This window comes from Geotrypetes seraphini, chromosome 6 (assembly GCF_902459505.1).
Source record: "Geotrypetes seraphini chromosome 6, aGeoSer1.1, whole genome shotgun sequence".
Lineage (NCBI taxonomy): Eukaryota > Metazoa > Chordata > Amphibia > Gymnophiona > Dermophiidae > Geotrypetes > Geotrypetes seraphini.
In genome coordinates this window covers 192,295,570-192,310,368 of record NC_047089.1, presented here as the reverse complement: position 1 = coordinate 192,310,368, position 14,799 = coordinate 192,295,570, and the positions used below count along the sequence as shown (strand labels likewise).

The window sequence follows — 14,799 nt, the reverse complement described above, 5'->3', positions numbered from 1 at the left end:
TCCCTCCCATCGTATAGCTGTACATCGGGTTCCCTTTCCCTATGTACAAGACTTTACATTTCTCTGCCATATGGACAAGTATTAAACATGAGGAACCCTCCCTCCCTCCCAGCCTCCCACCTAGCCATACCAATCTCCATGTCCCCCGAGAATGTAAACCCCCTTTCCCCCTCCCCCCTTTGTCCCCAGAGCAGAAGTCCACTACAGACGCAAGGCAGACCAGAGCTCCAATCAAGAAGTAAAGTATATCCTCAGGGCCTAGACTCTAATGACCCAAAGGACACCAACCAAGTCACAACCTGCCTGCCAATAGAAATATCCACCCCCCATCGAAACCCAGAGCAGAGAGATATCATGGGCCAAAGCTAGCGAGGCATCAAGTCAACCCACAGCAGTCAGACAAGGGAGTTTAAGATAAGCCTCTGCCTCTGAGGAGACAAGGAATGTAAATATGGGGCCCAAAGGAGCCAGAAATGATGCCTACGTTTAAGAGAGCCCCCCACCTCCTTTGACTCCCAGAGAATCAAGGTATGTATCTTGTCACCGTGCGTCCCTAGGCAGGGCCGTGCCCAAGGGGTAATGGCCGAGAGAGCCCAGAGCACACGGTGCTTACCGAGCAGATTATCAGTTCTTAATTGGAGTTGGTGGATCAAGTAACATAAAACACCCAGTTTGCTTCTAACTCAAAATACTTTATTCCATTAGGAATTTCAGTTTCCAAAACCCCAAATTGCACTCAGAGTCCAAAAGGAAAAGTATATTTCACAGATACAGTCTAAAATGACTCTTTTCTATTTCAGTGCAATAGTCAATAGATTTCAAAATACTTCTACGCAATTTGATTCAATCTCTAGCTCACAATGGCTTCTGGCAGCTTTAGACTGAATCTTGCCTCTGAGCTCCTTGGATGCAGAGCTAAGGGCAGAAGGGACCTCCTCCCACAATGACCGCTGGTTGTGGACCTTCCCAACTAGGACCCACAATCCAGTCTATGAGAAAAAACCCCAAAAGGAAAAATGTCTCAAAAATTACTGCCAGGGCTGTGCAGTGCTAACTGCCACAGCCTAGAAAACTCTGGTTTATGCACCAGCAGGATGCAGGAACCTTCCCAAGCTGCTAAGACTTTCAGTAACCTTTCTTTTAACTTAAGGTTACAGAGACAGACAGCCCCCTAACTTAGCTCCATAAACTAGTGAATCCTTTTTTACTTTCTAGTTTTGCTATTTGCCCAAGTCTCAGCATAACTTCCTTAAACCCCATTTGTTTCCATGTCCCACAGGTCAGTGTCACCATTCCCTTCCTTAAAGTCCATGACTTCCTCAGGGTCTACATAGTCTTCATTATATGAAGCTTCATTCATGAAATCGTCTAGCATTTCAGATTCCAAATAACTAGGTCTGACCTGGGTGTTAGGCTGAGGTATGCTGCTATGCATCCTAGGAACTGGTCTTCCTTCACCATTCTGTTTCCTCTTCAGTGGCTGCCTCCCCTTCTGAGCACTGCTGCTGGTCCTTATATGACTCAGGATAATAGGTTACAGGTGTTGCTTGTTTCCTGACTAAAGTGAAGGCTAGAATGTTCCTGGCATCGCCTAGAATTGTGTCCCCCATGAATGTTATGAATTGTCTGGTCCATTTTCCCCCCAGTAACACTATCCTGAGTCCTATTAGTTCCACCTACCCATTGTTCTTCCTTCTTTAATTCAAGTGAAAACAAATTGGTACTTTCTTGCTCCACACTAAACCTTCCCTGTCTGGCTTTAGTTCTGGGTTGAGGTGTTGGTATAGATAGTGCTTGTCTTCTGTGGTCCCGCTCACGGTGTTTCAGCCATGAACACAAAACAGAAATATTTGTTAAGCAATTCAGCCTTTTCTTTATCAGCTTCTACATATTTCTCCCATTCACCTCTGAGTCTCACAATGCCACTTTTGCATTTCTTCCTATCAATAATATATCTATAAAATATCTTGACTCCCCATTTTACCGTGTCAGCTATTTTTTCTTCCATTTGCATTTTTGCTTTCCTGACTACATGACCAGCCTCTCTTAACTTTTCCAGATATTTTTGCCTGTCTTCCTCTTTCTGTGAGCTGGATATGTTCTCTGATTGCCCACTCCCAATCTTACTATGAGTTTAGAAAATCACTGAAAACTGTTTGGTAAATTTATGCGATGGCTTTGCTTTGTATCACTCTACATTGTATCATGTTGTATTTTATTGTATTGTATAGCATTGAATTCTACTGATTCCTACTGTATCTTGCATCTTCGCTTATATGCCTCAGTTCTCTTGCTGTGAACCGCCCAGATCTTCTGGTTGGGTGGTATATAAGAAATAAAATTATTATTATTATATTATTATTTTGTAGTTTATGAAAGCTAAGCTCTTATTTCCTTTTTTCTCAGCTACTACTTTTGAGAACCAAAGCGGCCTTCTTTTCCTCTTATTTTTAATAATTTGCTTCACAAAAAGGTTTGTCACGCTTACAATTATTCCTTTCAGTTTTGCCCATTGCATTTCCACTCCTTCCAGATGTTCCCATCCAGATAATTCCTTGACGTAATCCCCCATCCGAACAAAGTTAGCTTTTTTTTTAAAGTCTAGAACCTTGCTATTGAAAGAGCCCTCTCTATACCCATCTTAATATTAAACTGTATCATGCAGTGATCATTAGATGCCAGATGATTACCCACTATAACATCAGAAACACTTTCCCCGTTTGTAAGCACTAAAGGGCTCCTTTTACTAAGCTGCGATAGCGGTTTTAGCGTGTGCTTAGTATGCACAGAATTGCTGCACACGCTAGATGCTAATGCCAGCATTGAGCTGGCGTTAGTTCTAGCCACATAGTGCGGGTTTAGCACACGCTAAAATTATGCGTGCGCTAAAAAACGCTATCGCTGCTTAGTAAAAGGAGCCCTAAGTCCAGTATGACCACTTTCCGCATGGGTTCCATTACCAACTGCTGGAACAGTTCTCCTTGTAGAGAATCCAGGATCTCTCTACTTCTAGAAGACCCCGCAATAGGGATACTCCAATCAACATCCGGCATGTTAAAATAACCTATTAGTAAATCTTCCCCTTTTTTAGATATATTCTGAATGTCTACTATTAAATCTCTGTCCACTTCTTCCGTCTGTGAAGGAGGCTTGTATATCACATCAATGTAAATATATTCACCATTCCCTCTTTCTGAATTTGATCCACGGTGCCTATTCCTTGACCTGCAGATCATGCAATTGTGTGGCTTTAAACTGAACAATGATGGATTTACCGTCTCCAAAGTTTACAGCCTAAAGGTCTTAATTCTATAATTAATTGGCAAACATTTTTTTAGATTTTTATAAATTATGTTAAATTCATTGTTGTAGGTCTTTCACCAAATTGAATCAAATTTCATCAGGATTCAATTATATTTTATTAAAATTCTCTCAAGTTCGATTAATTTATTAAAGTTTTTAAAATTAAGGCAGCAATAAGGATTTAGTAAATAATGTTGACTTGAAATTTATTTACGGCCTCTTTTAGAAAACCGCACTAGCGGCTGCCGCGCGGAAACAGCCCCGAAGCCCTTTAATTCTCTTTGGGCTTTGGGGCCGTTAGTGCAGAGCAGACGCTAGCATGGCTTTGTAAAAGAGGCCAATTCTTTATTTTTAATTTTTTAATGTAACAAAAAAGATTTAGTAACAATGATTAATTGAAATTCAAATTCAGCTTCAGAATCCTTCATCTGTTCCACCTTTAACTTCTTAATGCTTTAACTAATTAACCTTTATGAAATATCAAGGATAAGACTTTTTTTTTTTAAATAAAGACATCGGTTTCTTATTGGATAAAATCATATAATATGAGATAGAGCAGTTTTCAAATGCTATTAAGCTATAGTTACAATGTTTTATAAATCCGCTGTTACCTAATAATGATTAAAATAGTACATGCAGGTAGAGTTTCTCTAAGCGATTTCATAATGAGGCATGTAAGTGCAGAGAACGTTATCACGTAAACACGTATACTTGGAGGCATATGCTAAACAGCAGTCCTTTTCATTTAGAACCTTGTCAGAAATTGATGACATTCAATTCCCAGCTCTTCCCTGACTCCCTCTCCTGCCAACTTTGAAAATGGCCAGTTTATGTTGCTATTCAACAGCACTGTTTGGTTAAATGCTACTAAAAATTGGTAGCTGAGCGCGATTATTACTATGAATATCAGGTCCAGACTGTTCTTTTACTACAATAATATAGCTCCTAGAATATATTCACAAAGTCAATACAACTTAGCTTACCCTAATATAAGGCTGTTCTACAAGCAAGTCTCCTTCATCTGTGTAAGTAATCAAAGTGAAGTTTGGTGAAATAATTGCTCTGAAAATGAACATTTGAGACGGAATTAGAGAAATTTGAAAAAAAAAATCTTTACATCATAACATTTTTTTTAGTAGACATGCTAGATACTCTACATCAGGGGTGCCCACACTTTATGGGCTTGCGAGCTACTTTTATAATGACTAAGTCAAAATGATCTACCAACAATACAATTTAAAAAAAACACAAAGCACAATGAAAGGCAGAGAAAATGTTAATTATTCATATTCCGGGTTTTTTCAAAGAGGTCACGGCAGATGACTCTATGCAATGTCACCTCGGTAACAAAATACAAAAATAGACAAATACACCCCCTCCCTTTTTACTAAACCACAATAGTAGGTTTTAGCACAGGGAGTTACGCTGAATGCCTCACGTTGCTCTCAATGCTCATAGGCTCCCTGCGCTAAAAAACGATATTGCAGTTTAGTAAAAAGGAGCCATAGTACAAAATATAGACAGCAGATATAAATTCTCAAAACAGACACATTTTGATCACTAAATTGAAAATAAAATCATTTTTCCTACCTTTGCTGTTTGGTGATTTCATGAGTCTCTGGTTGCACTTTCTTCTTCTGACTGTGCATCCAATCTTTCTTCCTTTCTTTCAGCCTCCTGTATGTTTCCTCTCCTCCAGACCTCATTCTCTCCCCCAACTTTTTCTTTCTGTCTCCCTGTTCCCCCTTCTTTCTGTCTCCCTGTCTGTCCCCTTTCTTTCTTTCTCCGTGCCCTCCCCCAAGCCACTCGGTTTGCTGCCACCGCCATCGGGGAATAGCCCCCAAGCCACCGCCGTCCCAAGCTTTCCCTGCAAAAGCGTCGCGCTGACCAGCATTCCGCTCCCTGACGTCAATTCTGACGTAGGAGAGGAAGTTCCGGGCCAACAAGGCATTTCTCCTCATTTCATCCAGCCTGAGCCCCATCTCTCCTTGATCCAGCATTTCCCTTCTGTGTTTGTCAGAATTACCATTCCACCTATTTTCCAGCATCACCCTTCTTTGTGTCCATCTCACCTATATCCCTATCTCACCACTTTTTCAGAATCTTCATTTGTCTCTGTCCTTGTCTTTACCCCATGTTCACCATTTTCCCTTTCAATGTCTTTATCTCCCCCCCCCACTTTTTCAGCATTATTTCTATGTCTCTATTTCACCTCCTCTTCATGTCCCCTCTGTATCTCTATCCTTATTCAGTAGGTCCTGCTTACCCTTTCTCTTCTTTGTGTCACTATCTCCATTTTCAGCTTTCCCCCCTTTTCCTTTGTTACTGCACCCGGTAGCCAGAATCTTTCCACCCTCCCTCCACTCCGGCCCAGCCCAGTATGAAATATTTCCTTTTGTTTCCCTCCCCTCTCTCTTTCTCTCTCTCTCTTCTCCTCCCTCACCCACGAGTCCTGCATCTGGCCCTCTCCCTTCTACCTCTACCTGGCAACACCCCCCTGCTCCGCGGCTCTCTTCAGCAACTCGTCAGCAGCGATGATCAAGACAAGCTGCCGACATCGAGGCCTTCCCTCTACGAGTCCCGCCTTTGTGGAAAAAGGAAGTTGAAACAAGCGGGACTCGCAGAGGGTAGGCCCCGACGTCAGAAGCTTGTGTCGATCACTGCTGTTGAGTTGCCGAAGAGAGCCGCGGAGCAGGGGATGTGGCCGGAAGCAGGTAGAAGGGAGAGGGAGATAGGAAGGCTGTAGAAGCTCCGGAGCATGACACCGACCCCGGCCAGGATGATTTCTTTTTCAGGCTGCTGCTGCTGCCGCTGCCACCCCCCACCCGAAATGACAAAAACAGCCTAATGCCCGCATCGGCGTCTTTGACGTCGGGGAGAGGAAGGCTGATAGGCCCGGTAGATCGGGACGGCAACACGAATCTATCACGGAGCCCGGGATGGGCTCTGCGATCGACTCACGTTGCCTTCCTGAGCTACCAGTCGATCGCGATCGACGTGTTGGGCACCCCTGCTCTACATGAATGCATATTTTCAAAATGTTTAATTAAAGTATTAATTTTACTTGAATGGCTTTGAAGTTATATATTTACACTTATATGCTATTAATATACAGATTCAAACTGTGTGGGAGTTAGCTTGAAAACTGAATAGTTAGGTGATTATTTTAGAAGCACCATTCGTATTTTGGACTTCCATAAGCCAGCATATGGACAACTATTAGGAATGGACATCTAAGTTCTGATTTTACAAAGCTGAAATTTGGCATCTAAAACTGAAGAATATCTAAAAGGCGAGGAGGCATGGTCTGGAAGTATGGGATTAGGGTGCACCAAAAATAGAGGTTTATTCCCCATTTCAGAAAGGGAATGAATGTCTACAGTAAGAACATAACAAAAGAATTGCCATACTGGGATAGACCGAAGGTCCATCAGGCCCAGTATCCTGTTTCCAACAGTGATCAACCCAAGTCCCAAGTACCTAGGAAGATCATGAGTAAACAGATTTTATGCTGCTGATTCTAGAAATAAGCAGTGGATTTCTCCAAACCATCTCAATAATGGTCTATGGAATTCTATTTTAGGAAATTATCCAAACCTTGTTTAAACCCTGCTAAGTTAACTGATTTCACCACATTCTCCAGCAACAAATTTCAGAGTTTAATTACACATTGTGCAGAATTTCAGATGTCTGGACTTGAACATCTAAATTCCAGTTTGAAAATCCTTTTTAAATGCTTATCCACGCTTCTCTTGAAATTTCATTTCAGTAAGTAATACTGTAATTAAGAAAAATGGCAGGAACCATGTCTTTTCTTGCTGAAAACAGCCTAATTTTAAAAAACAAATTTAATTCAGTTATTTCACAGGAGGCAATATTACCTAGAATTAGGTGACTATAGAGCCCATGGTAGGGCCTATTCTATACTAGCATAACCAGATACAGTGGTACCTTGGAATCCAAACTTAATCTGTTCCGGAACTCGGTTCGAGTTCCAAGACAATTTTTCCCATTGAAAACAATAGAAATGGCATTAATCTGTTCTGGTACCTCGCAATCCGAATGTAATCCGTTCCCGAACTCAGTTCGAGTTCCGAAATGTTCGAGTTCCAAGACAGTTTTTCCCATTGAAAACAATAGAAATGGCATTAATCCGTTCCTGAACTCAGTTTGCGGTCCAAGACAATTTTTCCCATTGAAAACAATAGAAACTGCATTAATCTCTTCCTTAGTACCACAAACTCACATTTTCAAATAAATTTAACAGTAAACACACTAGTTTGGTTTTGTAATTTTTTATTCATAACACTCTCAGATATTAACCAATGATAATACAGTACAGTACAGTAAGTTTCAGTACAGTGATGTAAAGAAACCAGTCTGTGAAAAATAAGAAAAGAAAGCAAGCAAACTGGACTTATTTTTCAAAGGCTTCTGTGTTGCCGGTTTTGTCCGCTGCTTCTTATTGTTTTAGATACTACAACGCTGAAACTAGAGAACTGAACGCAGGATAACTATTGTTCTCACAATTCCAGAGCCCTGAAGAAATTATTATCTTATCGTGATATGTTGGCCATCATCTAGTTTCAGTGTTGTAGCACTTAAAACAATAATAATAATAATAATAACTTTATTTTTTTCTATACCGCCATAATCTTGAAACTTCTAGGTGGTTTACAGTGAAGAGAACTGTACAATCAGCAAATTACAGGGTAAGAATAGGTAGGATATCACTGAGTAGTCAGTGATTACAGGGTACAAATATGTTACAGTATAATCTTAAAATGTTACATCGAAAGGGCTGGATGGTCAGCGAATTACAGAATACAAATGGTGAGGAAGACACTGTACAGTCGAGTGAAGAACAGAATACCGTTAGTGAAGAAGCATGAAGAGAAAAGCTTTAAAAAAAAGAGGGGGGGCGTTGTCTGGCTAGGAAATAAATCTATTGAATAGAGCGGTCTTGATTTCTTTCCGAAAGGCGCCGTAGGTCTGCCTGGCTTTGTCAGTGGACAAGACCGGCAACACCGAAGCCTTTGTGAAATAAGTCCAGCTTGTTTTGTAATTTTTTATTCATAACACTCTTAGATACTGTATTAACCAATGATACTGTAATACAGTACAGTAGAGTAATGTTCAATACAGTAATTTAAAGAAACCAATGATTACCAATCATGATGTGGAACCTCACTTTCCAAATTAGCCTCTTTTGGTTCAGGTGGAGATAGAATGTGAAAGCATGTGTTACCAGGCAGGTGTCTTCATTCTGCTCCTTTTTAAGCTCTTTGACAAAGTACCACTTGTAGAGGGCTTGGGGTCACCTTTTGTGTTGGCATCAGGTGGTTTAGGTGTCTTCATTCTGCTCCTTTTTATGCTATTTGCCAAGGTACCACTTGTAGAGGGTTTGGGATCACCTGCTGTGTTGGTATCAGGTGGTTCAGATGGTTCTGGTGTCTGTATTCTGGTGGTGTCTTTTGCAAACTAACGTTCCAAAGTGGTTTAATGATGACAACCTTTTTGAACTTTTCTAAAATGTTCAATGATATTATCATTGAATAAGTTAACACACCTGTTAACAAGGACTTTATCCGGGTGCCACTTCTCTACGACTGCCTGTGTTTTTGACTACATGCTGAGCAGATCCTTGATTTCAGCTGTGGGTATGGTACCTGCGTCTCCCTCTTCCTCCCCTGAAGAAATTTATTGGGCTACTTCTTTCTGCTGTTGCTGGTTGAGGTGATGAAGCTCTTCCGCTGTCAGCTCTGTCTTGTGATCATCCACTAACTTATTGACATCCTCTTCGCTGACTTACAAACCCATGGACTTGCCCAGAGATACGATGGCAGGAACAACAGGTGGTTCTTCAAAGCCTTCAATGTTCCTTTCAGCAACACATTCTGACCAGAGGTTTTTCCAGGCAGAGACCAATGTTCTCAAAGACACTTCACTCCATGCTTTCTCAATGATTCTTAGGCAATGGAGGATATTATAGCGATCCTTCCAGAACTCTCGCAGAGTCAGTTACGTTTCATTTGTAACTTCAAAACATCTCTGGAACATAGCCTTGGTGTACGATTTTTTTGAAGTTTGAAATCACCTGCTGATCCATTGACTGTATAAGAGGAGTGGTATTGGGGGGCAAAAATTTGATCTTGAAGAAGCTATATTTGCCCAAACTATCCTCCAGCCCTGGTGGATGTGCAGGAGCATTGTCAAGGACAAGGAGAGCCTTGATCGGGAGGTTTTTCTTCTGAAGATAAGCCTTTACATGAGGAGCAAACTCCTCGTGTATCCACTGTCACACCCATGCTCCTGTAGGCGCAGCGAGCACACAGGTACGTGACCAAAATTCCGATCCAGCATGTCCCTTATTACCAAGGGATCCTTCAGGTCTTACTCTCAAGCACAATATCTGCCTCAAGAATAAGCAAGACTTATCAATCCAGGTTAAAGGCTACTTCCAGAAGTTTGGTACCAACAAACTTTTCCTCCGGCAACATAAATCCCAAAAAATGAAAATCCAGAAAAAAAATTTTTTCCACCTTGCTATGCCGTTCTTCCCTTGAAGGAGGTACCAAATCGCACTCCTGACACCAACGTGTCACACCCGCGCTACTGTAGGCACAGCAAGCACAAGGGTATGTGATCAAAATTCCGATCCAGCGTGTCCCTTACTACCAAGGGATCCTTCAGGTCTTACTCTCAGCACAATATCTGCCTCAAGAATAAGCAAGGTCAAAGAGTCCAAGTCAGAGATGGCAAAACAAAAATAGCTTTATTCTAGCCATGGGTTAAATAAAACAAAAATACAGGTTTCCGCCTTGCAGATAGTGTAAACTTATATTGCATGCAATCCTAGCAAGAAAGTTCAAATAATGCAAACAGAAAGTTAAAGCTTGGATAGCACTGCATTGAGCACAGTCCCCTGCTTCTGGACTTAAATCAGGTGAGTAACACAGACCTCTTCACCAGAGCAGTAATGCTTTAAGCAAATCATGTTTTATTAAACAGTTCATATCAAACAAAATCATTTGTACTGCTCCAAAACTTCAGTATCCTGCCTACGTTTCTCTCTCTCTCTGAAACGTTGCTGCAATAATCAGTTACAGTTGTGAGTGAAAGCAACGTACTTGCTCAGCTGGGCAACAATCCAGAGAAAACAAAAACTTATACGTTTACCAGAACCCACACTTTAATGCTTTAGAGAAAGCCTCTAAGTTTGGCTTCCAAGGAGAGCTTCTAAATTAACTTCACACAAACTACAGTTTAGCTGTCAGCCTGGAGGTATAAGCAACAGGAAAAACCCAACTCTCATGCTTACTGTATTTCCATGGGTAATGACTGGGTCTTAGTGCCTGCATGGCTTGTCTGTACTTCCATAGCTTCTTCCTCTGGCTGCTCCCAAGGATTCCCGGTAGGAGCCAACTCCTCTGCCTCTATCATAGGCCAGTCTGAGAGAGACTGACTCTCCACAGCTTTCCACTCTCCTGAATGCCTCTCTCCTGTGTGCTCCTTCCTGTTCTCAGGAGCCACGCTATATCCTGTGGAGAGCCACTCCCCCTCTGAGAAGGTGGGGGAAGGGTTTTCCACACACCAGCAAGTTTTTCTCTAGTCCTGGTTTTAACCGGCTGTTCAAACTGACTCAGATTTCTGACAGTGGCAGGGGCAGGTCTGCATGGAGTGTAGCTTTTCCTCCTAATCTTTTCCTGCCCTGCCTCTTCTACCTCCATATCATTATCCGAGCAGAAGTCAGCTTGCTCAGTTAATTGGTTAGTCACCTGATCAGCTCTCCTGCATCTAGGTACACTGTGTTTTCTCCTGATCACTGGGGCAAAACCCGGGACGGATTCGGGTTTGTTTTGGCCAAAACCCAAAATGGACCTGGGTTTGTCACACTACTCAGTGAAGAACTGCCTGGTAACCCATGCTTTAACATTCGATCTCCATATAACATTAAGTTTGCTCTTAATTATGTTATTCTTCTTAAAGACCTGTAGGTTTTTTGAATGGTATACAAGGAGAGATTTGATCTTGCAGTCCCCACTAGGCATTACAACACACCAAAAGAGTAATGCGGTCTTTCATTGGCTTATGGACGGGTATAGACTTTTCTTCCTTTGAGATATATGTTCGCCTGGGCATCTTTTTCCAAAAGAGGCCAGTTTCGTCACAATTGAACACTTGGTTCGAAACATAGCCCTCACTGATCACAAACTCCTTAAACTCCTTTACAAACTCTTCAGCTGCTTCAACATTAGAACTGGCTGCCTCCCCATGGATAACAATGCTATGGATCCCAGTCCTTTTCTTAAAGTTCTTGAACCACCCTCTACTGGCTTTAAACTCCTCCTTTTCATCAGTAGTATCAGGCAGGCCTTTCACTAGATCTTCGTGAAGATTTTTGGCTTTCTCACAAATGATTGTCTCTGAAATCACATCACCAGCAAGCTGTTTTTCATTAATCCAAATAGAGAGCAGTTTTCCCATTTCTTCCATGCTTTTTGATCTCCTAGAGGTCAGTGTAGTAACCCCTTTGGCTACATTAGCTGCTTTGATAGCTTCTTTATTTTTTGAAATTGTACACACAGTCGATTTAGGCATCCCAAACATAGCAGCAAGATCAACCACACATGAACCGCTTTCATGCTTAGCAATAAGCTCTTTCTTAACTTCAATTGTAGCTCTTTCCTCTTGCTTTTATTTTCCGCTGGACACATGGCTAATATAGGTGGCCTGAGGGCTGTGCAGGAACAAGATCGGACCCACGTGGCAGAAACAGCAAGACCAGGTCCCCTTGGCAGAGGCAGCAAGATTGACTCAGTTGCAGAAACAGCAAGACCAGGTCCCCTTGGCAGAGGCAGCAAGATTGGCTCAGTTGCAGAAACAGCAAGACCAGGTCCCCTTGGCAGAGGCAGCAAGACTGGCTCAGTTGCAGAAACAGCAAGATCAGATCCCCCTGGCAGAGGCAGCAAGATTGGATCCGCCTGGCAGAGGCAGCAAGATTAAGTCCACCTGGCAGAGCCAGAAAGATCGGGTCCCCCTGGAAGAAGCAGCAAGATCGGACCCACGTGGCAGAGGCAGCAAGATCCGAGCATACAGGAACTGCAGCCATCGATCAGCCAAAAGCTTTCCTCCCAGGCGGAAACAGGAAGCTGCGTTAGAGAGGAAGCTTTGAGCTGAGCAACACGGGTTCGGATTCCAAAGCAGCGTTTGGATTCCAAGACAAAATTTACTAAAAAACAAAAGTTCAGATTCCAAAACATTCGAGTTCTGGGGCGATCGGATTCCAAGGTACCACTATATATACACACAATGTTTAGGCACAAGCACTTACTTCAGCTGTACTGTAGAGCAGATACCTGCATAACAGTATTTTAAAAAGTTACGTATATACAGTAAGTGGGAGCCCCACCTATGTTCTACTGTGCTTTTCTCCTCTGTATGTCCCCTTGCAAATATGCATGCATGTAAAGCATGTATTTGAAAAACAGAGCTAGGGCAGCATGTCAGCATAATATATAAGTGCTTTTGTCACGATGGCATTAGGTTTTGGGAAAAATTGGTACAACAATTGACTAGTTAAGTTGAAATTCCAACACTACCTTACAAAGGAACTTAGAATGTGTACACAGAACTACTCTACTGTGATGGAATCTTGTATAAGGTGGATCAGCTACTAGAGCTTGGAACTCTGCAGGCTGATGTGACCACCACAAAAAATAAGACCTGCCAGGTCAGGTACTTCAGATGACAATTGTCAAGTAGCTCAAATATTGCTTTTATCAGCTGGGAGAGGAGGCATTGAGATCCCATTACATTATAAAGGGCATGATAGAAGGTTTAAGTAACAGCAAGCCCCTCATAAAGTGAACAACTAAAGGCTGTTACTAAACTAAACCTTAGGTTTGTATACCGCGCCATCTACGCAAGCGCAGAGCTCGGCATGGTTTACAGAATTAGGATAGAAAGGAACTCCAGAAGAAGAAGGGTAATAGGAAAGGAACTAAAAGGGTAGAGAGGGGTCAAGGTACCAGAGAGCGGGAGGTGTTAGATTTTTGAAAAGAGCCAAGTTTTCAGGTGTTTGCGGAAGAGTTGGAGGGAGTTTGAATTTCTGAGTGGGGAGGTGAGGTTGTTCCAGAGTTCTGTGATTCTAAAGGGGAGAGATGTTCCTAGTTTTCCTGCGCGGGATATACCTTTTGTAGAAGGGAATGATAGTTTCAGTTTTGGGGAGGATCTGGAGGAGTTAGGGTTTGAGGAGTTCCAAAGGAGTGGAATAACGGGAGGAAGGGTGCCGTGTAGGATCTTGAACGCTAAGCAGGCACATTTAAAGAGGATTCTGGAATGTACTGGAAGCCAGTGAAGCTTGGAAAGAAGTGGAGAGACGTGATTGAACTTGCCTCTTGCGAAAATGAGCTTAGCCGTGGCATTCTGAATTAGCTGAAGTCTATAGAGGTTTTTCTTAGTTAGGCTTATATAGATTGTGACAAATCTAGCTCTTTTCCTAGTTTTGGCACAGATTTAGGGAAGAAGAGCAGGAAACCCTGAGGCAGGAGAGTTGTCCAGGTTGGCTCCACTGTTTACTGAAAGTGCTGACTTCACTCGGGCTAGCTCAGGGGGTTAAGAAACTACAGCTCCCAGAAGGGCAGCCTCAGCACAGGAAGTTGTCACTGAGGCAAGCTCAACTGCAGAAAGTTTTCTCTCCCTTCCTCCCCTCTTCAGAGAAGGGAGGGGCGAGTTGATTGGGGTTAAAAGTGAGCAGCTGAGACAGAGTGGGAAGCCCGGGAGCCCAGGAGGGCACACTACTCCTCCACGGAGGTGTGGGGAACTTAGTCCTAATTGTGAAGATGTCTGAGGTGCTGGAGATTGAAGCAGAGGAAACAAGTCCAAAGCTATGAACCCATGGACATTGGAGTATTTAATCGGCCTAGTGAATGCTTGGAGGCAATGGACACAAACTGAGAAAAGGTGGGAAGTGAATGGCTTTGTTTTGTTGCTTACCAGTTTTTTGTTTTTGCTTAAAGGTTTGAGTGAAAAGTGCTTGTATGCCAAAAGCTGGGGAGCTTAGCAAAGCTTATCTTCAGAAGCACTGATATAATTGAACTGTGGAATTTCACTGTAGCACTGAGCGTTTGTTGGTTCCCTCTCAGCCCAGCTGGAGGTTAATTAAGGAAGATAAAGCTTCGCTGGAACGGCAAGCACAGGGGAGCTTCTTTTAAGGAGGGGTCCTTATCTGCAGGCACTCCGTGGCAGTGCTGCAACATTAGCTGTTTTCTTTTTGACTTTTTTTTTTTGTAAAAGCTTTATTTTGCCTGGACTGCAGGAGTATAGTTTTGTTTTTTCTTCTGCCTTTGCATGGAGAAGGAATTTTGCTAAGGCCATCCTTGACACACAAAAAGGCTGGTGAAGAGGACTATGTTACAAAGACTAGAGTCCAGCCTAAAGGGTTTATTTTGAGTTTATCTTCTGGACATGAGAGTCAGGCTGGTATGCATAAAA

The 14,799-nt window shown here is 42.4% G+C and overlaps 1 protein-coding gene across 1 annotated transcript in view; it reads right to left on the bottom strand.

Annotated features, from left to right (window-relative positions):
• The window catches only part of LOC117362934 (disintegrin and metalloproteinase domain-containing protein 9-like), a 379,468-nt gene that overhangs the window by 306,540 nt on the left and 58,129 nt on the right, over positions 1-14,799 (bottom strand). The window contains exon 5 of the mRNA XM_033950024.1: positions 4,287-4,365. Within this exon, the coding sequence (XP_033805915.1) occupies positions 4,287-4,365 (79 nt within the window). The remainder of the gene's footprint in view (positions 1-4,286; positions 4,366-14,799) is intronic.